At 48.2% G+C, this 23,174-nt stretch overlaps 2 protein-coding genes and 1 pseudogene across 2 annotated transcripts; 1 reads left to right on the top strand and 2 right to left on the bottom strand.

The window, feature by feature from the left end:
• Nucleotides 1-313: 313 nt before the first annotated feature.
• LOC136461070 (uncharacterized) lies at nucleotides 314-4,122 on the top strand. Its single transcript, XM_066460529.1, has 4 exons — nucleotides 314-571; nucleotides 2,743-3,204; nucleotides 3,528-3,945; nucleotides 4,025-4,122. Exons 1-4 carry the CDS (start codon nucleotides 314-316, stop codon nucleotides 4,120-4,122), a joined length of 1,236 nt encoding a protein of 411 aa, XP_066316626.1.
• Nucleotides 4,123-10,629: 6,507 nt separating this feature from the next.
• On the bottom strand, nucleotides 10,630-14,154 carry LOC136456693 (subtilisin-like protease SBT3.5; annotated as a pseudogene).
• Nucleotides 14,155-19,568: 5,414 nt separating this feature from the next.
• LOC136456694 (probable nucleoredoxin 2) lies at nucleotides 19,569-22,424 on the bottom strand. The gene is made up of 3 exons (XM_066456633.1): nucleotides 22,109-22,424; nucleotides 20,510-20,989; nucleotides 19,569-20,356 (listed from the first exon to the last, which is right to left on the bottom strand). The coding sequence occupies exons 1-3, from the start codon at nucleotides 22,217-22,219 to the stop codon at nucleotides 19,745-19,747; spliced, it is 1,203 nt and encodes a 400-aa protein (XP_066312730.1). The 5' UTR covers nucleotides 22,220-22,424; the 3' UTR covers nucleotides 19,569-19,744.
• Nucleotides 22,425-23,174: the final 750 nt, after the last annotated feature.

The raw sequence follows: 23,174 nt of genomic DNA, 5'->3' as shown, positions 1-23,174 counted from the left end.
GGGGGAACTGTTGTAACATGGCTTTGGCGGGTGGCGAAGGCCCCCGACAATGGGGTGTCGTCGAGGTGTCTTCGACCGTCTTAGGGTGGAGACCCGGCGCTGACCAAAGAAACTTTCCCGGCTATGCTCAAAGGGTGCTGAATCTCCTTCTCATCGCGGACTCCGCTCAGGCGGGCGCCTCCGGTATCACGAGCGGAGGCCGCCTTATCTCTAAACCAATCAAACAAACGATCTTGCCTAAGTGTGCGCAGGCGCTCGTAGTCCGCGCAAACGCGTCGGCATGACCCCTGCGCGGCCGGGCGGAGACCCACGGATGACGCCTCCGCCCGGACCGGCGGAGGTTTTCCAAGGGGACGGCGCGCCCCTGAAGGCGGAGGCCAGCGGCGAGAACCATGGCCCCCGCGCGGCCGGGCAGAGACCCGCGGGTAATGCCTCCGACCGTCCGGCGGAGACCCGCCGGGGCAGCGGCGCGCCCCTGGAGACGAAGGCCGGCGCTGGGGACCCAGGCCTTTGGGCCGAAGACCGAGCTACAGTGGGCCGGCTGCTCATGGAAGCCCATCACTTGAAGACGGTATGGCAAGATTGCTCCGCGAACAAGAGGCTAGCGGCGGAATATTCCAGGAATGTACTGTAGCAGTTGAGGGGCATTGTAATAAATTCTGTTATGTAGTAGTTGAGTCCTATAAATATGGGACACTTGTAACCGTGGAGGGCGGTTGGTGGACGAATTAATGAAACCATAGCTTTCTGAGTCATTCCCTTACTCGGCACTCTGCCCCTTGTCATTTCCATCCCGAGCCTCCGCCCGAGGCCGACCGTCCGACAGGCGGAGGCCTTGGTCACTTCCATGTAGTTTAAAACCGCTAGTTTCAACATTGTGCTTCAACCGGTGGGTAGTTAGCTTCCTAGTTTGTAGCATTCAGAAATAAGAAGCCTCTCCCTATGTTTTCTTGGGTCAGCATGTTAGTCTTGCTAGAATTTGTTGCAATTCTTCTCGGTTCAGCAAGTTTAGAGTTAAGTTCATACGGTGGTCCGGTAGGCAGAGTATCAACTAGCGCTGGACCATGACCGCGATTTTCAGAAGCAAGGACTTCAGGGGGCGTTTGGATCACGGGAAAATCAAAGGAAAGTTGTAGGAATTCACATTGCTACGGAATGGCAGGAAATTTGATGTTTGGAACAAAGGAATCACCCAACCCTTTCCTCTAGAATCCTGTACCCAGATGCTCATTTCATGGGAAAACAAAAATCTACTCACACCTCAGGTTTCCTCTCCGTCGCGGAAGTCCGAGGCAGTAGCCTGCAACGTTCGATTCTGATTGGTTTGAGTGGCATACTGATTCAAGAGAGCCCACATACAACTACCAAATTAGTTCTAATTTATTCTCGTTCATGTGTTTTTCATTCCTACGTTCCAAACACCTCTTGTCATATTTTCCTGTGTTTTTCTATTCATTTGTTTTACCACTTTATTCCTTTCTTTTTCCTCCGTTTTCTCTCGTTCCTCTGTTTTGTATTCCTTTGTTCCAAATAGGCTCTCAAATCCTTCTAAGGATCTTCCTGAAAACAGGAACAGTCCCTTAATTTTGGAAAACATATTAACAACTACAACTTTTTATCGCATAGCCACATCTGTCCAACAGCTAAGAATTTAGCTCCGCAAGGCCTATTGAAAAATTCTAAAATAGTCTCTCAGAGCTGGTTTGGTACTGCGCAATCAAATAAAAAATGGTTAGCGGACTCGGTCTCAGAATAGAACAAGCAAGAGAGGTCGTCTACCTTTCTTTTGAAGTGTCTAGTTAAGAGCTTATTTTTAGATAGCAACCAGAGAAAGAAATGTACTACAGCAATTTACAATTTCACAGTGATGGATGACGCGATGCACACGTACTTGCGCACTTGTACAGCAGGCCGGTTTTGCCGTTAACTGTGAACGCGTTGGACTGGGTGGGAAGCTGACAGGCCAAGATGACGTCGCTCTCGACGTCAACCAATGTTCCGGTTCCACCACTCGCCTGTTCATGACAACCTCATCCAGAGAGGCAGAGACAGCAAACATGGGATTCTTCTTTGTGTCCACACTCAACGAGCCATCACATTTACACGAGCGGCGCGGCCGGCAGTGCCAAGCGGCCGTCCAGAGTGCGCGTGCCAGTGTGCCACCACAGTGTACGTGACGAGACTGTTACTGTCCAGGTGCACCGAGCCACCGAATAGACAGGCCATTGCTGAGTATCTTTCAAGTGCAAAATTAAAGGCAGTGTGACAACGATGCAATTTCTTCTCTCGGTGGAGTACTCATAATTATAACTGCTAGGAAGTCTAGATTAACCTCCGTCACGTTTTTTTCGGGTGATTCTGACGTTATGCCACTCCTGAGTGTCCTAAGTGGAGTATATAATTTTATACCTTTTGTGTGAGCTTTTATGGTGCACTCTTGCAAAGATAGACGTGGGCCTGTTCGGCTGGTATTAAAGCCGATTGATAAACCGGCTGAAACTGATTTGTTGTGAGAGAAAAATACTGTAGAATCTAATTGATAAGACGGCTGATAAGTTCAAGATAAGTTCGTCTTATACTATATAAACTAGAATTGTAGTAGGTGGCTTGCATTTTGAGTAGGCTAGCGCAACACTTGCTTCGCCTTATAATTGTCTAACCATTTTGTTAAGTGTTGTTGTAGAAATTTTTATTAGGCTATTCACCCCCCTCTAGCCATTAGGACCTTTCACCACCCTACAGCATGTTGCAGTGACCGGTGGGGGGAATAGGGTGGCGGCGGCGAGCCCTTTCCTTCCGGGGGTGGTGCTCCCCGGGTCGATTGCTAGTACGGTGGCAGCGGCTGCGTCGGCGTTGGCGGCGATCTCGGTGCTGACGGCGGAGGTTGCATCGGAGGTAACTCTCACGACCCCTCCTCCACCAGCTGCGGCGGAAGAGGAGAGGGAGACCGAGCTCCCTGCCTCACCGGGTGGAGGGCTGCATGGCTCACCCTCGTGGTCGGAGCTGAAGGCGTCGGTGGGAGACGCGGCTGGGACGGAGTCGGAACGCCCAGCGGTGGCCTACGCAACCGAGGTGGTGGAGATCCCGTCCGACGACGAGGCGGATGACATGGTGGAGCTGGCGGTGGGTCAGTCGGAGGCTAGGCCCTCCGGCGGGATGCCAGAGGGCGACCTGGAGTGGCCCTGCCCCGAGGACCCAGCAAAGGTGTGGTTCGTCCTTCGAGATTCCCAGGAGTGCCAGCTCTAGGACATCCTTGGGGGGAAAGGACTTGCCACGGTGTTCGAACTTGCCAACCTATCTGCGAAGCTCGAGGATGCCAAGGAGTAGGTTAAGTCTACCCAGCAGTTAGTCTAGGTCGACCTGCAGCTCGCCGCGGAGGTGAGTTTCCCATATTTGTCCTTGACCTCTGACTTTCTTATTGGCTGCCTCAGCCTGCTTGCTTTTCGTAGGGTCTGAAGGAGATGTCATCCCGCAAGTCCCGCTTCCTTCGGATGGAGCATGGCCGGGTGGCTGAGCTTGAGCGTTAGCTAGAGTCCATCCACCGCGAGTCCCAGAACCGAGAGGCCGAGGTGATCGCGGTGCAGGCGGAGGAGCAGTGTGCAGCGGAGCGGGCGACCACCGTCGAGCGGGGTCTGGAGGCGGTGAAGGCCTACCAGGCGGAGACTAAGGCAGGGTTGCAGAAATCCCTAGCGGACACTGAGGCGGCGCTCCAAGAATCCTTGGAGGCCCTTGAGTTGGAGCAGAGCGCCTTGGTGTCGGAGCGGAACGCCCTGGAGTTGGCGCGAAAGGCCCTGGAGTCGGAGCGAAAAGCCCGGTCAGAGGCAGACCAGGAAGTGCGCGCGCTTCAGGGCCGGGTGATGGGGACGGAGGAGGCGAGCGCCCAGCTGCATGAGCAGGTGGCTCGGCAGGCGAAGGAATTCTCCACCCTTGAGAACTTCCACGTCGGTACGTACCTTTTCTATTTTTTGTCGTGTCGGTTTCTTCCTTCAGCCTGTTTCTAAGCTTGTCGCCCTTCTTTCTTCAGAGCTGGGCGGAAAGGTGAAGTCGTTGGAGCGGGTCCTGGAGACGATCAAGGCGACTTTTAGCTGGAATGCAGAGGAGCTGGCCAAGTCCTGTGAATAGCGACGTGCTCTCGAGGTGGAACTTGACCAGATCCGTAATGTTGCCCAGCTCGTCGTCTCAGAGGTCTTCGGGTCAGTGCCAAGTACTAGCGCGCCCGCGGTCTAGCTGGCGGAGGTCTCGGATGCGGTCCGGGACCTTATCACAAGAGGGTTGTTCTACGAAGCGTCGGGGGTGTTGACCCCGGTGGCGACGTACCACCCGAACCTAGACTTCGCCACTATCTGCGGCGGGTACGCTGATGGCTTGAGCACGGAGGACATCCAAACGCTCGGGGAGAGCTTGCTGCCGCACGCAAGGTTGGTGGCAGAGCAAGTCTCTGCACAGTGGGTGATGGACGTCCGCCGTGAAGACATAGCCAGAAGCGTGCGTCGGGAGGATGTTGCCCAGCCTACGGATGGCACGGAGCCTGGGTCAGAGGTGGACATCGCCCCAGCTTCGACCGAGCTGAATGTCGTCCCGCCGGGGAGTGAGCAGCCCGAGCCTTCGTCGGTCGCACTGACAGCAGATGCCGCCGAGCCGCCCCAATAGCTTGTAAAGTATAAGTAGTTTAGTAGATGTAAAAGGTTTTAAGTTCGTGAGCCCCCATGTAAACGTTCACGTGTACTTAATGACTACAGTCGGTTTCGTTATTTGTGATGGAGTCACTCTGTTCGGTGAAGCTTATCCCTTTCGTTCCTTAGTTTTCCCTTAGCATAATTTTGTTTTTTATTCTTTCTTTCTCGTACTTGCCCGTTCATCCCGTAGGCTGCAACCTTGGGAGCCCGGGGCGTGGCCCGTGAGGCTTAGCTGCTCATAACCATAGGAAAAGGCGGGGTGCGATCGGTCGGAATGTTTTAAAGCAAAGCTACGTAGGACAAATTAAAGGAACGAACTACCCTTTTGTTTGGGTAGGAAGGAGTTTCACCATATGATAGTAAACAAAAAAGAGAGGTAGTAGTGCACCCTCGTGGAGCCCCGGAGCAACTCGGGTCGAAAAGTGTTCGGGTCGGGGTGCTCTTATAGGAGCAAACGCTAAGTAAACAATGGTAAGACTGAATTTTAGGGGAGGAAAAACAACATAGCTGTTTCTAAGCGTTTTGTGAGAATGTCGTCGTTGTCGTCCTTCAGTCGATGGACGTCCGGTCGGATCACTTCAACCTTCAGTCGTCCGGATCCTTGTCCGCTACGCCCCCTTTCTTGGCCGCTGTTTCTGCTCCTTTTTCTTCCTTTGGCCCGCCGACTTCTCGTAGAAGGCGCTTGAGGAGCTCGTAGTTCTTGTAGAGGTGTTTGACGGGGTATGCGTGGTTGGTGCACGGGCTCTCCATGAGCTCGTGGAAGTGGCCCGGAAGGTCCTGCTGGGGCTGCTTGCCTGTGTGATCAGCTGTGGCAACCGACGTGGAGTTGGCCGATCGGCGGTAATATTTTCTGTTCTTTTTCCCCCTCTGCGTGGAGGGGCCTTCGTCCTGATCCTGGCGCTTGGCCTTGCCTTTGCCTCGGCCCCCGTTGGAGCGCGGCGGGAGTGGCGCTCGTTGGATGCGTTGGTCAAAGGCCCGTGGTCCCAGGCCATCCGGCCTGGGACTTCGGTCGCTGCAGCGAGCGTCTTGGTTCGGCCCGAGCCGCTTGTGTACAGGCGGTCGGTGCGGAGCGGTCGTCAAGTCAAGACAAGGCGCCAATGCGGCCTCTTGTGCCGCGCCTGGCGGTTGTAGTGGTGAGCGGGTGGAGCGACTTGTCTGCTGCGTCCCCATTCCCCTGGTGGGGAGTGAGGCCACGAGTGAGGCTAAATCTAACACTTTTATACAGGTAATTTTTAGAGCGACGTTCTAGATCAAACAGTTATTCGTGCCGCATAGAGAGGAGGAGCGACCGTTATTCTAGAAGGGGTGCAGAAGCTGGAAGACTTTGATTTTGGCCATCTTTGTGAAGTTTGGTTGGAACTTCAGGAATCAGATTGAGAATTAGTTCTTTTCTTTGTTTTCTGCGCTCACTAGCTGGGCTGAACCTTATTTTTTTCTTATGGTTGTGCAAGCCTTATGGCTTTAGTCTCTATCCTGACTATCACCTGTGTACCATCAGCGGATAGTAGAGGCTGGAACTTTGTTTCCTTATCTAAAAAATCTCCTGCCACAAAATAAAGTGATGTTGTTTCATACTGACAACATCGGAAGTTCTGACGCTAACTTCTGACGTGCATCGAAAGTTCCGATCCGCATTGGTACTTCCGACTATTTAATCCGTTGGGAGAATGAATTTCAGAAACACCTATTCAAACTCCTCTCTAGGCGACATCAAGGTCCTTTCAAACTCTTGTGCTTCAACCGGTGGGTAGTTAGCTTCCTAGTTTGTAGCATTCAGAAATAAGAAGCCTCTTCCTATGTTTTCTTGGGTCAGCATGTTAGTCTTGCTAGAATTTGTTGCAATTCTTCTCGGTTCAGCAAGTTTAGAGTTAAGTTCATACGGTGGTCCGGTAGGCAGAGTATCAACTAGCGCTGGACCATGACCACGATTTTCAGAAGCAAGGACTTCAGGGGCCGTTTGGATCACGGGAAAATCAAAGGAAAGTTGTAGGAATTCACATTGCTACGGAATGGCAGGAAATTTGATGTTTGGAACAAAGGAATCACCCAACCCTTTCCTCTAGAATCCTGTACCCAGATGCTCATTTCATAGGAAAACAAAAATCTACTCACACCTCAGGTTTCCTCTCCATCGCGGAAGTCCGATGCAGTAGCCTGCAACGTTCGATTCTGATTGGTTTGAGTGGCATACTGATTCAAGAGAGCCCACATACAACTACCAAATTAGTTCTAATTTATTCTCGTTCATGTGTTTTTTATTCCTGCGTTCCAAACACCTCTTGTCATATTTTCCTGTGTTTTTCTATTCATTTGTTTTACCACTTTATTCCTTTCTTTTTCCTCCGTTTTCTCTCGTTCCTCTGTTTTGTATTCCTTTGTTCCAAATAGGCTCTCAAATCCTTCTAAGGATCTTCCTGTAAACAGGAACAGTCCCTTAATTTTCAAAGCCCCTATAGATAGGGCAACACCGCTACAGGGAAAACATATTAACAACCACAACTTTTTATCGCATAGCCACATCTGTCCAACAGCTAAGAATTTAGCACCGCAAGGCCTATTGAAAATTTCTAAAATAGTCTCTCAGAGCTGGTTTGGTACTGCACAATCAAATAAAAAATGGTTAGCGGACTCGGTCTCAGAATAGAACAAGCAAGAAAGGTCGTCTACCTTTCTTTTTAAGTATTAGTTAAGAGCTTATTTTTAGATAGCAACCAGAGAAAGAAATGTACTACAGCAATTTACAATTTCACAGTGATGGATGACGCGATGCACACGTACTTGCGCACTTGTACAGCAGGCCGGTTTTGCCGTTACCTGTGAACGCGTTGGACTGGGTGGGAAGCTGACAGGCCAAGATGACGTCGCTCTCGACGTCAACCAATGTTCCGGTTCCACCACTCGCCTGTTCATGACAACCTCATCCAGAGAGGCAGAGACAACAAACATGGGATTCTTCTTTGTGTCCACACTCAACGAGCTATCACATTCGCACGAGCGGCGCGGCCGGCAGTGCCAAGCGGCCGTCCAGAGTGCGCGTGCCAGTGTGCCACCACAGTGTACGTGACAAGACTGTTACTGTCCAGGTGCACCGAGCCACCGAATAGACAGGCCATTGCTGAGTATCTTTCAAGTGCAAAATTAAAGGCAGTGTGACAACGATGCAATTTCTTCTCTCGGTGGAGTACTCATAATTATAATTGCTAGTAAGTCTAGATTAACGTCCGTCGCGTTTTTTTGGGTGATTCTGACGTTATGCCACTCCTGAGTGTCCTAAGTGGAGTATATAATTTTATACCTTTTGTGTGAGCTTTTACGGTGATAGGGCATGTTCGGCTGGTATTAAAGCCGGCTGATAAGCCGGCTGAAGCTAATTTGTTGTGAGAGAAATATACTGTAGATTCTAGCTGATAAGACGGCTGATAAGTTCAAGCGAACAGACACGCGAGTATTGGGATGAATGTCCAAACAGTCATAGGCTACGTTTCGACAGGTAAGATATCGGCTTTACTTTCTGCTTCCAGCACCTAGTACAGAAACAATTTTGTTGATGCCATGGTTTTTTCTCCTTCGGTGGTTCATAAAGACAAGCACAAAAGTGTGGGCTCATGGCTACAAACCGTCGGTGTAAATATATCTATAGTAGTGTTTCTTAAGGCTACCATCGGTATAAATTCAAGATTTAATCGGCGGTGCACTTAAGACAATCACCAATGTAAATTGAATCTGTACTAACTGTTGGATTAATTGATCGCCACTGTAAATATAGGATTTATACTGGCAGTGGCATTAAATGTTGAGACTTTTCCCTGTGTGCCCTTATAAAAGATCGTAATCCCCTGTGTGTCCCTAAAAAAATTCAGCGGTCTTCAGCGCCACTACTCCAACTTTTTCGTGTCATTCATGCCACTTCCGTCAGTTTGGGCTCTAACGCCGTTAAACTGCAGGTGTGAAAAGACGAAAATGCCCTTAAGTTCAAATATGTTATTAATTTTTTTTGAGCATCTTAACGACTTCAAATGAAAAAACTCAAAACTAGAAAGTTGTAGATCTCGTCGAGATCTATAATTTTCATATAAAATTTTTTTTATTTAATTTCGCAAAAAAAAATATGATTTGATATGATTAATATATCTTAGAAAAATCATATTATTTTTTTTGCGAAATTAAATAAAAAAAAAAATTTATATGAAAATTATAGATCTCGACGAGATCTACAACTTTCTAGTTTTGAGTTTTTTCATTTGAAGTCGTTAAGATGCTCAAAAAAAATTAATAACATATTTGAACTTAAGGGCATTTTCGTCTTTTCACACCTGCAGTTTAACGGCGTTAGAGCCCAAACTGACGGAAGTGGCATGGATGACACGAAAAAGTTGGAGTAGTGGCGCTGAAGACCGCTGAATTTTTTCAGGGGCACACAGGGGATTACGATCTTTTATAAGGGCACACAGGGAAAAGTCTCTTAAATGTTTGCTAGAACATACTTCCTCCCCGAGCAGTACTGTTCAGCCCGATCAAAGACACCATTGTTGGCGCCTCTGGAGATCCAAGAATTGCTAAATATAAGGTGGGAGATCTTGATCTTCGTTCTTTTGAAGGAGGTTGCTCAAAAAAGTTAGATAATTTGTACCCTGTCTTTTTTTTTGATGAATCATGTATATATAATTTGTGGCCTAATTAGATCTAGGTTTTCATGGTTTGTGTATAGAGAGAGAATGCATGTTGTTTGAGTATTTTAATACCGTATTAACTATAGTTTGTGTCTCAAAATTGATGTATTATGTAGCCTCACATGTTTCTTGCATTATAAATCCCTTAATTTCATAATTTACGGATTCTAGCACCACCATCCATGAATAGAGAATACATAGATTAATTTATATCTTGGCAGTGAATTTGTTTGTTTATTAAAATATATCAATTAAATAGTCATACCTATATGTTCATTTATTTGTTAGTGAATAACTGGTCATATATAATGTTACTTTGAGAAAATTGAGTGACTATTTTAGCAATTTAATTATTTAATCATACCTATATATTATTGTAATTTTTTTATTTTAATTTACCAAATTTTCTTCAAATAAAGGTCTATGTATATTTTTAAATATATTTACAGCCGCATTAAATTATTATGTAGATCCTTATGGAATTTTGTAGTTTAAGATGTAGAGGGCATGTATGTACAATTTATCAAGGCTTGATCTATCGTACCAGTTAGAAGGTTGGTGGATTTATTAATGCCGTCAAGACATAGAAGTAAAGGAAAAATCAAATAATCCAAAGTACATCATTAAACATATCTTGGTAACCTAAAATGTACGGTAGAACAATCCATGAATGCTAAATGAACAATCGAAAATATGTCATAAACATATTATTGTAAAAAAATACACCGTAAAACATCCCATGAATTTTAAGGGAACGATTGAAAATACATCATGGAACAATCTATGGTTACAATATGAAAAATATAAAATACACTACGGAACATCTTATGGATACCTTGAGAAAAAATAATAAAAGTACACTATGGATCATCCCATGGATAATACATGAATAATTTAAGGAATGGTATTTCTTCGTGAAAAAATGCACAATGTCAAAATAAAAAATGTTCTTTCTTAACGAGAAAACATCTCACAATAAAAATAATGATATACAAGGAAGTCACAATAAAATTAAAATTACTGATGTACAAAAAAAATCACAACATACTAGGAAAGAGTACAAAAGTCAAAGCTATTATAGCTTTATATAACAAAAGAACACGTATATCTGTTTGAAGAATTAAATAATAATTGTACATCCATTTGTATTTTGACATAGTTGTATAACAAGTGCAGCTTTATTCAAATTTAGCTAGCTCAATAACGCAAGCTGTTCTGCTAATGCTGATAAAGAGACAAATATAAAAGGAAAACAATGATATAAGATAGCCATCATGTTCCAACCCAATTATGCAACATCAGCATAAAAATCATGGAGTGTCATCCGGGCTGCTATTGGAATCCGAACACTCTTTTCGCCCTTGTACCATGTAAGGCTGCCAAATGTGTAGTCTCCCTGTAGCTTCCACATAGGTGATAGCTTCACCTGAAACGTGTGTACTTTGTTTGTAGAATTGAACACGAGGACGGATGGTTCAACATCCATCCAAACTCCAGGTGGGCTCTGGATTGCAGCATGGTAAACTGCATCGACCTCACCTACATTTGTGACTGTCCTCGATACGGTGATTGGAGACCTCAAGTCTGGAATAGAGATGGACGGTAGATTCAGGTGGTAGCCTGGTACCAAAGTTTCATTGCAACTTGCAGATGTCCTGCTGATGGCGCAGCCAAAGAACTTTTTGTAATCGCTTGGATCAATGTCATAAATCAATCCAGGATCAGCTGCCCTATTAGGGTTAATGTTCCCACCTCCGTAGTCAAATGGGTCAGCAACCTTTCGGGGCAACCCTTCAGCCAGTATCGGCATGCCGTGTTCGTCAGTTACAGAGGCTTCATCAAGGAAAATGAACAGAGTTAAGAAAGATGTAACATTGCTTAGTCAATGTTCAATAGTCATTTACTCGGTTCAGATTACCTGTGGTGACGATAGCCGATTTCAGTGCAGCAGGGGACCATTGTGGATGTAGAGCTTTCAGCAAGGCGATGATGCCAGCTACGTGTGGCGTAGCCATCGATGTCCCTGACAAAGGTTCATAGGAGTCTCCCACTGCTGCTAAGATGCTAGCTCCTGGTGCTGCGATGTCAGGCTGTTAAGGAATAAGCAAAACTGCAGTGAGATGGCTTCCTAATGGTTACTGTGTAGAAAGCAATAGTGTTTTACTGTAGTGTAGGTACCTTGATAACATCAGCGTAGTAGATTGATGGACCTCTAGAGGAGAATGCTGCCACTTTGGGAGCCAGTAACTCTTTACTTGTAAAGGTGCGGGCTGGTTCAATCTTTGCCACCGCGGAGCTGCTTAACAATCACACATTTATCTGTGAGGATTCAACTGTATATTAATTAATAAAGAACAAGCATGTAGTTCTGCTCAATAAGTGTTGTACCTCGTGTCTCTTATGTATCGTAAAATCTGGTAGCCGGTGTCAAGATCCACACGTACACAGGCAATCCCGTGACAAGCACCTAGAAGGTCGGTCGTATATTGGGCGAAAATAAGACCAGAGGCTCCGGCATCCCGCACGTTTCGCAACGCGACTTGGAATACGGTCTCTGGGACTAGCGGTAGAGGTGATTCTGGGTCTGATGGAAAGCAGAGCACAATCTTTCCTTTCAAATCCGTACCATTCAGAGCGTCCGCCGTGCAGCTAATCACGGAAAGCAGAAACCAACTGTTCAGCTTCAAGATTTCTGACGCGTTTTTATATTAGGAAAAACAATCAAGAAAGGCAAAGTAACTTACAGGTCTCCTAATTCAAGACTTCTGAAAGTGCTCCTGGATGAGTTCTTCTCTTGGTAATAGAGGGATTGTCCCTGAAAAATTGGTAGATTTCACTCAAGATCAGTCATTAACTCAATATACTAATTCTCGACTAGTAATTCTTCAGAGCGTGTACCGCTATCTGTTTCTTGTTTCCCAGCGTGATCACGGTTGGAAACGACCGATCAATCTTACTCGCAGCTACAGTAATGACCCAAGGGACAGTGTTCTCAACGGTCTGTGATCCCCTTCTGAACAGCGTGCAGGGCGCCGAACGAGTCGTCTTCGAGGCCACCGAGGGACAGCGAGAGCACGTCCACCCCGTCATGGATGGCGTCGTCGATAGCCGCAAGAATGGCGGCGCTGCTGCCACCACTGCTGCCATCACTGCGTTGCCACAATGACTTGTACACGGCAACGCGGGCCCGAGGTGCGCCGCCACGTGCAGCGCCAGCGGCAAGACCGTGGAAGCTGGCTCCCTCTACGACGGAGCCTGCCGCGGTGGAGGCCGTGTGTGTGCCGTGGCCGTCGGCGTCCCGGGCCGAGAGGTACTCGGCCTTTAGGGTCCCTTCGTCAATTCCAGCGCTGTAAAACCGTGCACCAATGATCTTGCGGTTACAGTTGCTGCTGTTCCAGCCCTGCCCGACTTCGCACTTGCCTTTCCACCGTGACGGCACCGGGCCATACCCTTCGTCGCTGAAGCTTCTCGACTCCGGCCAGATACCTGAAGCAAAGCAAGATCGATCACCGCAGGATTAAAAGATTTGTTTCAGTTCCAAGCAAACCAGAGCTTGTTCAGATTTGCGTAGAGAATTGTATTACTAACCGGTGTCAATAACCCCGATGATTATATCCTCCCCTTGGTTGCTTTTACGGAGCAGCTCACTGGGCATCTGGTAGTTCTGACCAAGGAAGTCCCAGCTACGAGTGGTGGTAGCAGTGCAGGTTCTGCTAGGTTTGACACTAACGACTTCCGGAAACTCTGTAAATTTCATATTACATGAATCGTTTATTAGTTGACAAAGCCATAAGAGAAAAGGCTGGTTTCGGCAGATACGTACTAATTCTGTTGTTATTTTTGTTAATGAAGACATTACCTGCAAGCTGTTCAGCTTGATCTTCGGTGAGCATTGCAGCGAAGCCTGAGAAGCCGTGCTTGTAGTTGTGGGTCATGGAGGCCAAAGAATCTTCCTTGCTGATAAGTGATAATTGATTCAGCACAGGGAGTGATAACCTCTTTAGCTAATATGCAATGCCAAGTAATTTGAGAAAACCATGGTGCCTGGATATACTATATATGAAAATAGAAGAGATATAGCCCAGGAATTATCTTAGAAAATACATGGCGCCTATTATGTAGCTGGCTTCATTAAAGATTTAATCACAACCCAATAACCCATGTATGCAAATGGACTTGGCTTGACTTTTAAAATAATATATAGGATGCACACAATAGGCTAATTCCCATTTGATACTCCATTCTGATCCCAAATTAAAGTCCATTAGAATATTGCATGTATATAATATGAAACTCGGCTAATTCACATAATATGAATATGTATATAATGTATTGCTTCCAATTAAAAGAGTATGTCATAAAATATTCTCCACGACCAATTTATATATCAAAATTAACTTCATATTTTGCGTAAGAAACATAATTATACTATTTGGCTGCTGATTTCTGCGCGGCTAGACAGCCATGCCACAGTATTCTGGCCACAACGGCAGCCACGTACCTTCCGAGAACAGCGGCCAGCAGATCATGGTGCGAAGCAATGACATCGTCGGGGTGTCCATGTCTCACATCGCCTAGGTATACGATATAAAGCTACAAACATATATATACATGATAACACTCTGTTTAGGTAGTGCAAACAAACTAGTATCGGCAAGAATATGCATCAGTTTCTTACCCTGCTACGCGATCTTCCATGCGCTCCCAATGACACTGTGCAAAAGCAAAGCAGTATCGCCAAAACTACAGAGGCGCGCGTGGAAGAATGTAATCCCATCTTTTTTATGTTCTTTGTGTGCGATCTTGCACTGCTGCTCATCGTGCTGATAATGGCTTAATGGGCATGTATTTATAGACGTGTGCATGAATGAATATTGTGGAAAGACGCGTGTGAAATTTATATATGTAAGAGGCGTTCATGGATTGGTGTCTAGTTTGAGCTGGCCAACGTAGGAATGGAAAGAGTCCAAAAAGAGATATTTAAACTAGGGACTTTTCATATTTTAAACTAGGGACTAGGGACGGGGGGCAGGTGAGGAGGACGTGGACAGACAGCACCAGTCTGCAAAGCGGCACGGAGCCCCGCGAAAACAAAATCCAAAGGACCGAGCCTCGGATTATTATCTTACGACTAATTCATCCCCGGTGGCGGTCCATACCCGCTACGCGATGATCAGCCACGGATTATCTGACTAATTCTTTTTGAAAAGAGGCTGCCTATCCAACAACCATGTGTTTTATGCAGTTTCAACATATAATTTTTTTACACCATAGAATTAAGATCCAACAACTTCCATCCTCATTCTACCTCCAGATAATCACAAATCACAATATCACAGATCTACAGATCCACGTATCACAAGAAATAATTTTTTTTTGTGTAAGGACGAGAGGACAAATCATGTCTAGACCACCAGACACCACACGCCAGTGCAGAAATTTTGGCGATGTCAGGCAAAGTTCACGAGGACTGGCAAACCGTCACGGGCCACATGACAACCCAAGCCAGTGCAAAAATCGCGTCCAGGTCTGATCCACATACCACAACGCGCGTGCGTCTCATTGAAAAGAGAGAGGGAGAGGGAGAGAAAATCCATGTGTTTTTTATGATAAAACACATATATGTTGTATAGCGTTTCTATTTTGAAAAAGATTTTATGACTAATTCATCTCCGGTCAATAACACTACGCGATGACCCTGCCATGGATTATCACTAGTATAAAATTGATTTTCAGCGACGCTTTTCTTATAGAAGGCACATAATTTTCGGCCGCCTCTGTTGAGTTCGAAATGAGTCGTCTTTAACAATAAATTTGTAGAGATGACTCTAGTTGCAGACGTTTTTAAAAATTAATTTTTAGAGACAGTTCTATTTTCAGTTGTCTCTACAAATGCCCCTATTTATAGAGGCGGTCCTATTTCAGCCGCATCTAAAAATAGAGCTACCTCTAAAAAATAGAAGCTACATAGTAAAAATTTGAATTTTTCAAATAATATTGAATGGAGAAACGACCAAAAGAAAGGTTGTAGATCTCGAAGAGTCATATAACTTTGTAGTTGATAATCTTTTCATTTAAAATCATCTGTGCAAGGAAAATCATGTTTGAATTTCTCGTGTTTGAAATTCAAAATTTTTAAAAGTCCTCGGATGGAGAAACGGTCAAGAGAGTTCCTTGGCCCTAAAAAAAGTTATGCTTCTTTCCTTGGCCCTCTCAGTTTTGAACTTACCTATTTGACCTAAAAACAATCTTTAATTCATTATATGGCTCTTTCTTAGTTTTTGGATTCAATGGTGTTAAGTCAAGGGCTCCTGAACGAAAAATATATCAGTGTAGTGTTCAGTGTATCTATGTTTAGTTTTAAGCAATATTCCGCGTGGTTTAAGATTTATGATAATTACATAAAATAAGAAATACATTTTTTGAACATGGAAGCGGTACATTGACTATATTCGCACATATAAATCAAATAAAAATAAGGCAAAATCATCTTTTTGTCCGAGCAGGCTCGTGCGACTAGGCACGCACACTAACACCCGCAACCTACCACGTGATGGGACCCACTGGTTTTATCCACATCGTCTTCTTTCTTTCATTCCCCATCCATTTCTCCTCTCTCCCTCTCTTGCATAGGCCTCCCCCTTCTCGGTTGCCGCGCAGGCACTCCTCTGCGGCTGTAGTAGCCTTCTCGACGGCCGCTCGTGCTCTCCCCGGCGACCGCGTGCACTCTCCACATCTCCAAATCGTTCTGGTGGTGCACCGTCTTCTCCTTTGTCCCTCTCTTCTTCCCAACTCTGGCGGTCTTAGAAAGGGCTCGGAGGAGGCAGGCCGACCAGACAGTAGGGATGCCGGGAGGGCAGCATTAGGGTTTCAGAGGCGTAGTAGGCGGCCAGGCCAGGCCAGGCCAGGGTAGGGGCGCCCATTGCCATGGTGGCGGTGGGAGGGGGAGGGGAAGGAGGAGGTCACCGTAGGCGGTGGGTAGCAGTGCAGCGGGGCGAGGAAGAGAAGGGGGCGGGGGCGGGAGGTGGGCGGCTAGGCCGACGATGAGGGAGCCGCTAGCCCAGGGCAGCGTTCGAGGAAGGCTAGGGTGGGGGCGAGAACGAGGAAGACGGGCCGACGGTGAGGAGGAAGACTGGTGGGAGAGTAGGAAAAGGGCCGGAGGAGAAAGAAGGTGAAAGTGTGCATTTCAAATGCTAATAGCACGACCGGACGTGCATTAGCCGCATCTAATATATAGTAAGATGCACAAATACATCACAATTGACCGTACATTAGCCGCTAAATAATAAGATGCACAAATACATCACAATTGGATTACTATCGGTGCGGAGACAGAGCCGGCCTCCTCTCGCGCGGCTTGCCCTGCCTCTGCATGGGTCGTCGTAGTAGCCCCATCTTGGAGCTCGTAGTACATCGAGTATATTGGCACATGTCGATCAAGGATGAATTAAGTACACCCAACAAACGAAAAGGCAGGCATGTGATCCAAATTCAAACGCATGTGATCCAAATTCAACTACGTTTCCATGTTAGAGGCGCATGGGCAAAAGAAAAGAGTAAAAAAGCTTCATTCTTTCACGTCCGGCGACACGGGTACACATGGCGGCACAAAGCTCGTTGTCCTCCTCGAGCACCGCCATGTGCTCCACGTTAAAGCCTCTGCCCCACCTAGGATACAACGACGCCTTCTCCCATCTCTCGGTGATTTGTAAGGGGTTCTTGACCTTTTCCGATGGAGAGCCAAAAGGTACTCTAGTGGATTGCTCGTAGCTTGTGGATATTCATCTTGTGTTGGTTGTGCGACATCCGATTGCGGGTTAGGCGTGTGATGCCTATTAGCGCGTGAACCTCCAAGTGAGTGAATTACTACAACAAGGACGTAGCTTGTCGGCAAGCAAGTGAACTTTGGTAAAAATCTTGGTGTCATCTCTTGGTATTCTTGATTGATTGATCATCTATTGTCTCTTGCCACGATGGTATAATCACCTTGCCTCTACCTTGTTTTACATTCTATCGATGCGGGACACACGGGATACACCGCAACGAAGAGAGAAGGTCTAGTTTAATTAGGATTTCTCCTATGTAATCTTAGTAGTATTATTATTCTGTAATCTTACTAGGAACTCCCATTATAAACCGACTAGGACTCTGGCCTCCTGACTATATAAAGGAGGGTGGAGTTCCTAGAGAAAGGAGTTAGAGACAACACTTTACAATCAATCCAACGCAAAGGCTAACGTTGACTGGACGTAGGGCTATTACTCGATCATAGTCGAGGGCCTGAACTAGGATAAATCGACTGTCTCTTGTGTTTACCATCGAGTTCTACATACGCCGAAGCCCGAACAAACTGCCCCGGGTACCCCCGTGGTAGGCCATCGGTGGTGAAACATCGACAGCTGGCGCGTCAGGTATGGGCATGGTTTCTAGGGCCATGGGAAAGAACAAGGTCTTGATATCGTCGTCTCCTCCGGCTAGTTCAATCGACTAAGAGAATATGCCAAGATCCAGTTCTTTTTGAATAAAAGAACCCAGATATATGCTCGGGGGCTGCAACAGGAGAGGTTTTCAGTTCTTTGAACAACTCAGATTCAAGACCCTCCAACTCTTTATTCCAAATAGCAAGAGGCTCGGGGGCTACACTCAGTGAGTGCACTTTTTCTTCAAAAAAGCGCACATCACTCAGAAGAATTCTTCATTACAGGAGTTTTCAAAAAAACATAAGATTCAAGACTCTCCAACTTTTTGTCCCAAATAGCAAGAGGCTCGGGGGCTACACTTAGTGAGTGCACTTTTTTCTTTGAAAAAGCGCACGTCACCAAGAAGACTTCTTCAAGACAGACCACTTCAAGGCCTCAAGACAAAAAGAACTCGGACCGAGCTATATCCGAGTTCTTTTTTATAAAGAACCCGGGTATATGCTCGGGAGCCCTTCGATGAAGAATCAGAGTAATTTCAAGACAAAACCCTCTAGCTCCTTGTTCCAAATAGCAAGAGGCTCGGGGGCTACACCCAGATGGGAGTACCGCATGCATATTGGACATGGTCTGTGTTTGTTCTCTGCTTGCAGGCGGGTTCGTTCGCGGCCGGCCGCTAACCCGCATCGTTCGCCGCAAAGTTTGTTAGCGGGCTTGCGGCCAGCCGCTAAGCTATAAACTTTGCGGACAAATTTTTCGCGGACATAACAGACTACGCTGCAAAACCCGCAATGTGATCCTCTGATCGATGCAAAGCAACGTCACCCTAGCAAAACCTTTTATCTGAATTAACAATTAAATTTGCCCATAAGTATACACACCAAGATGTGCGTGAACTGCAGGTGAAGAAGTAGCCAGTCGCAGCAGTACAGCACGCACCTGAGCTGAGCTAGCTGAGCTGCTGACCTATGGGGGTCCCATCAGATGACGGTGTCGTCCTTGCGACGACCAGTGCCGCCGTGTTCGCGCTGCTTCTTTGCGGCTTCGGCACGCCGACGGCAATGGCTGCCGGAGGAGGGGCGCAGCAGCAGCAGTACTACGGCGGCGCCAGGTACAAGGACCCGAGGCAGCCGCTGAACCGTCGGATCGACGACCTGTTGGGGCGCATGACGCTCGCGGAGAAGATCGATGTCACAGATCGAGCGCGAGAACGCCACCGCCGACGTCGTTCGTGGCTACTTCGTAGGTACGCACGTCACGTCGGTCCGCATGGCGGCCGGCGTGGTGCGCATCAGTGTCGATCGTGCCGTACTGAGTTGTGATTCTTGCGGGTTCTTAGCGAGCTTATTGTGTTGTCCAGCGGGTTTGGCGGACCAAACGATGTTAGCCACAAGGAACTTGCAGCTGAACCACGTTGTCCGCGAACGTTGATTTTGCGGGGCGGGTTGGTGGGCAATGTTAAAAACCCGCCCCACCTGCATCCTGAGTTTGTTCCCAACAAACGTCAGCTTGCTCTTTGTCAAGTCTGATGCTAAAGTAGTAAAGTAGAAGAGAAATGGCCTTCCTTGTAAGGCTTAGGTGGTTAGCTGAGTGCGCAAGAAATGAAGCTGCATCCACTGCGGCAGGTGTTGAGCAAATCTTGACGCACTGCCCAATCAATCTACTTATGCATTTCCATTGTGTGCCTTTGAGCATTCAGCTAACGGTGTGAGGTCCTGCCGTAACCACAGGACTGAAGGATTGCTTCGGTTCAGAAGTACATCCAGTTAGTCCGGCTAAAACGTTAGCCAAAGAAAATAAACAGATTCCAGGCCACAACATAAAACTTGAGATGAAGGTCAAATACATACAGATCAGAAAGCACATGAGAAGCGATCATAAAAGAACACGGATTGGAAAGCTCAAGTCGATCAAAATAAATCATAGACGAACCCAAACAGCAATCTGATAGATAAGTATCAGCGATGCTGTTAACTCGTGGCTAAGCAGTTCCTGCGCTGCCGCCCTCCGCATTCTGGCCGCACCTGAGGTGTATCTCGTAGCCGCAGGCGATGCACTGGTACGCCCAGCCGAGCCCCTGCTCCTCGCACTCGCAGCAGATGTAGGGTCCTCCCCCGGACTTCTCCGACACGATGCTGAGCTCGTGGCGGTGGCCCCGGTGGCGCAGCGACTGCGGGTACTCCTTGGCCGCCTCGTCCTCCGCCTCCTGCAGCAGCCTGATGTGCGCGTCCGTGAACGGGAACGCCATGTCGAAGTAGAGGTTCACCAGGTTGCGGCCGTCCCGCGTCACCGTCTTGCCGTCGGGCCCGACCACCACCAGCGTCGGGATCTCCCGCACGTCGAAGTACCTCGCCAGCGCGAGCGACGGCACGCCGTCGTAGGGGAGCGCGAGCCACGGCATGTCGCTGCAGGAGCGCAGGTACCCGTCCTCCTCCCTGTCCATGGGGACGTACACGATCTCGAAGTCCTCCGCCTTGCCCCTGAGGCTGCTGTAGATGGCCGCCAGCTTCGTGGTGAACTTGATGCACGGCGCGCAATGGCTAGCGGAGAAGTAGAGCCCCACCGTCTTCCCCACCAGGCTCGAGATCGGGACCTGCAGCCCTTAGACGTGGTGAGCTATAGGCCAACAGCCGGATAGTCGACGTACGTACGGGTGGACCGACGGCACACAACAATGCCCGTCCAAGCTAGCTAGCTAGCTCATGGCACGCTCTAGCTAGCTAGCTTGCGTTCGAGAACACGTTACCTGTCCATTGCCACCGTTCAAGTACTCTTTCCCGTTGATGGAGAAGAGCTTCTCCAGCGTCTGGGACGCGTACTTGCGCTGGTCATCTGCCTCCAGCTCCGCCACCCTCGCGGCCGTGAACGGGAACGCCCGCTCGCCGTAGCGGTGCACGAGGTCGGCGGCGTCCGGGTGAACAACCGCGCCGTCCGGAGCGAGCACCACCAGGTGTGGGATGCCCTCCACCTGGAACCTCTCGCTGAGGCGCTTCTTGCAGCGGAGGTCGCCGAAAGGCACGGCGGGCCACGGCATGGTTCGGTGGAACCGCTCGAACGACGGCCGGTCCTCGTCGCACGACACCAGCACGACCTCGAAGCCGGCGCCGCGCTCCTTGAGCTGCTCGTAGGCCGCGCCCAGCACCGGGGTGAAAGCCTCGCATTTCGGGTACCAGTTGGCCGCGAAGTAGAGGCCGATGATCTTGCCGTCGATCTCTGCAAACTGAACCTGCCAGCAGGAAGACGACACCTTCGGTGTTTTGATCATGATAATTCACATGAGCAACAGAGAAGTGGAAACATGGATTTCATCATTTCGAAAAGAAAATGCTCCTATAAAGAATGACTGCAATACCATGTATTACGATTAATCTGAACGGTTCTAATTCTCGTAGTACGTAGGAACAGAATGAACTGAACGGTTCTAAAAGCAAAAGTACAACACAAATAATGGTGCATATATTCTGGTTCGATTTCACGTACAGGTTATAAAGGGAGGACGTACGTGGAAGTTTAGAGAGGTCCCAACATGAGCACGTGTGATGTTGTTAGAGGCGAGATTAAAAAAAATATGATCGATTTTTTCCGCTGAACAAAGAAAGATGAGTTTGGACGCGCATATATTACGCGTGGCACAATTCTGATGAAACTGTACAGGCTCGCATCTTTAGCTGAACAAAGATGAGCTTGTACGCGATAATGATGCCACACTTCTAGGCAAAAGGCTCACATCAGTACGTGTTACATTTAGCTTTAAGATCCCTGTTCCCAAACCATACTAAAGTAGAATTTTATATAAAGCTCAACCACCAAGAGTCTGATAAGTCTATAGGAGACCAAACTTTAAACAGTGTTAAACTTTAGATCTGAAGCCCTCAAAAGCAATATCTTGATTAACTAGGATCCGTTGTCTAACTAAGTTTATACTTGCATGCCACACAAAATATGGCTATTAGCCTATTAGCATGTTTTTTTTGTGTGTTATCGATCTCCTATCAGATGTATCTTAATTTTTATTTGCATGTGCCAAATCCTTTCTATGAAGCAAGGTTGCACACGTACACATGATTTCAACATACCAAAAGAGGAGCGAGAAATCTGAAAACATACTGCTCGCTTCACATATACCAAACCTTCCTAACTTAGGTGTGTTTTAGATCAAACGTACGAGTAAAAGAAACTGAAGGAGAAGAACGGTGATGAACCTTACTATATCGATCTACTCAAAATCACTACTAGCAGAAAACAGGGGGGGGGGGGGGGGGGGGGGGGGGGGGGGCGTTAGAGGGACAGACAACCCCGAAGCAGATGTAGAACAAACATGAGCTGAAACTGAACGAGATTTTACCTCGTTCCCGGAGGGAGCGACGAGCGAGCCCATGGTGAGCACGGAGCGTATGCCGCCTTCCCCCACCTCCGGCGCGTCCCCCGGATCTCCAGCCATGTTCAGTCGTTCCATTGTCAGGCCCTGTGCGTGCGTGATGTCCGGACAACAGCAACTGGGGGCTTCAAGCTTCGAGACAGCCAGACAGACAGGCAATAAGCAAAGCTGAGGCTTCCTGCGAACCCTCTCGCCGATGCCTGATGCTGCCGCGCACTCTGCTGCGCGCAGTCCGCTAGACTGGAACAGGGCAACACGCGCCCTCGCCCGGCGCCACAGATATAAATGGCCAATGCACTGCAGCCCTTTGGCGTGGCCTTTTTACAGGGGCGTGCCCGTCACTTCGGCGTGCAGGGGCAGCCGTGCGGCCCATCGCGTCCGTCGCTGTAGGCGCCGGTCACGGCCAACCGCATCGGTGCCTTTCTTCAAACGTGTTGGCACAGCTCCGGAGCGAGGAGGCAGCCTGGCATGGGAGCAGGTGTCGGGGGGAGAGCAGCGCTGCGGCCTGCGGGCACCCACCTTTTCGTCATGCGGGTCGCGGGAGCTGTGCACTGTGCGGGCGGAGGCGGACGGGTCCGCGGTCTCCGTGCGGTGGGTGGAAAACGACGGCACGGGGAGTGCGCCGTGCGGCTCCCACTCCAATCGATCGCCCGCGGCGCGACGGACCGGGACCTGGGAGGGACTAGGAGAGGCTAGGACCAGGAGGACCCGGGGTTTCTTTGCGGCCTGGCCAACAACGTGTGCTGCCGCCGTGGCGTGACAGGCTCGTTCCGTCGTTCGTTGATTAGCTTCTCGTCTCGGCTCTCGCGGCGTGGCGTGGACGCGGCGGGGCAGGCAAGGCAGCTGGCTTGGCCTCTGCGTATCGATCACTGTCTCGCGTGTGGTGAGGCAGACTGAGGCTGAGGCTGACGCCCTGTTTCTTTGGGTTTTTTTTTTTTTTTTTTTTTTTTTTTTTTGCTTATAAGGCATGGTTGAAAGTATTGTTAGCTGATTTGGTGTGAGAGAAAAATAATATTCGTTGGCTGATAAGCCA

The sequence above is a fragment of the Miscanthus floridulus genome, chromosome 6 (assembly GCF_019320115.1).
Source record: "Miscanthus floridulus cultivar M001 chromosome 6, ASM1932011v1, whole genome shotgun sequence".
Lineage (NCBI taxonomy): Eukaryota > Viridiplantae > Streptophyta > Magnoliopsida > Poales > Poaceae > Miscanthus > Miscanthus floridulus.
This window is presented reverse-complemented; position numbering and strand designations above follow the sequence as displayed.

Excerpts from the sequence above, each read along its gene's own strand:
- LOC136461070 (XM_066460529.1), top strand. The coding sequence starts at position 314 with ATGACGCCTCCGCCCGGACCGGCGGAGGTTTTCCAAGGGGACGGCGCG. Across the intron at positions 3,205-3,527 it reads GCCCCGAGGACCCAGCAAAG|CTAGAGTCCATCCACCGCGA; the intron begins GTGTGGTTCGTC and ends CTTGAGCGTTAG. Across the intron at positions 3,946-4,024 it reads CCTTGAGAACTTCCACGTCG|AGCTGGGCGGAAAGGTGAAG; the intron begins GTACGTACCTTT and ends TTCTTTCTTCAG.
- LOC136456694 (XM_066456633.1), bottom strand. The coding sequence starts at position 22,219 with ATGGAACGACTGAACATGGCTGGAGATCCGGGGGACGCGCCGGAGGTG. Across the intron at positions 20,990-22,108 it reads TCGCTCCCTCCGGGAACGAG|GTTCAGTTTGCAGAGATCGA; the intron begins GTAAAATCTCGT and ends TCCTGCTGGCAG. Across the intron at positions 20,357-20,509 it reads TGAACGGTGGCAATGGACAG|GTCCCGATCTCGAGCCTGGT; the intron begins GTAACGTGTTCT and ends TAAGGGCTGCAG.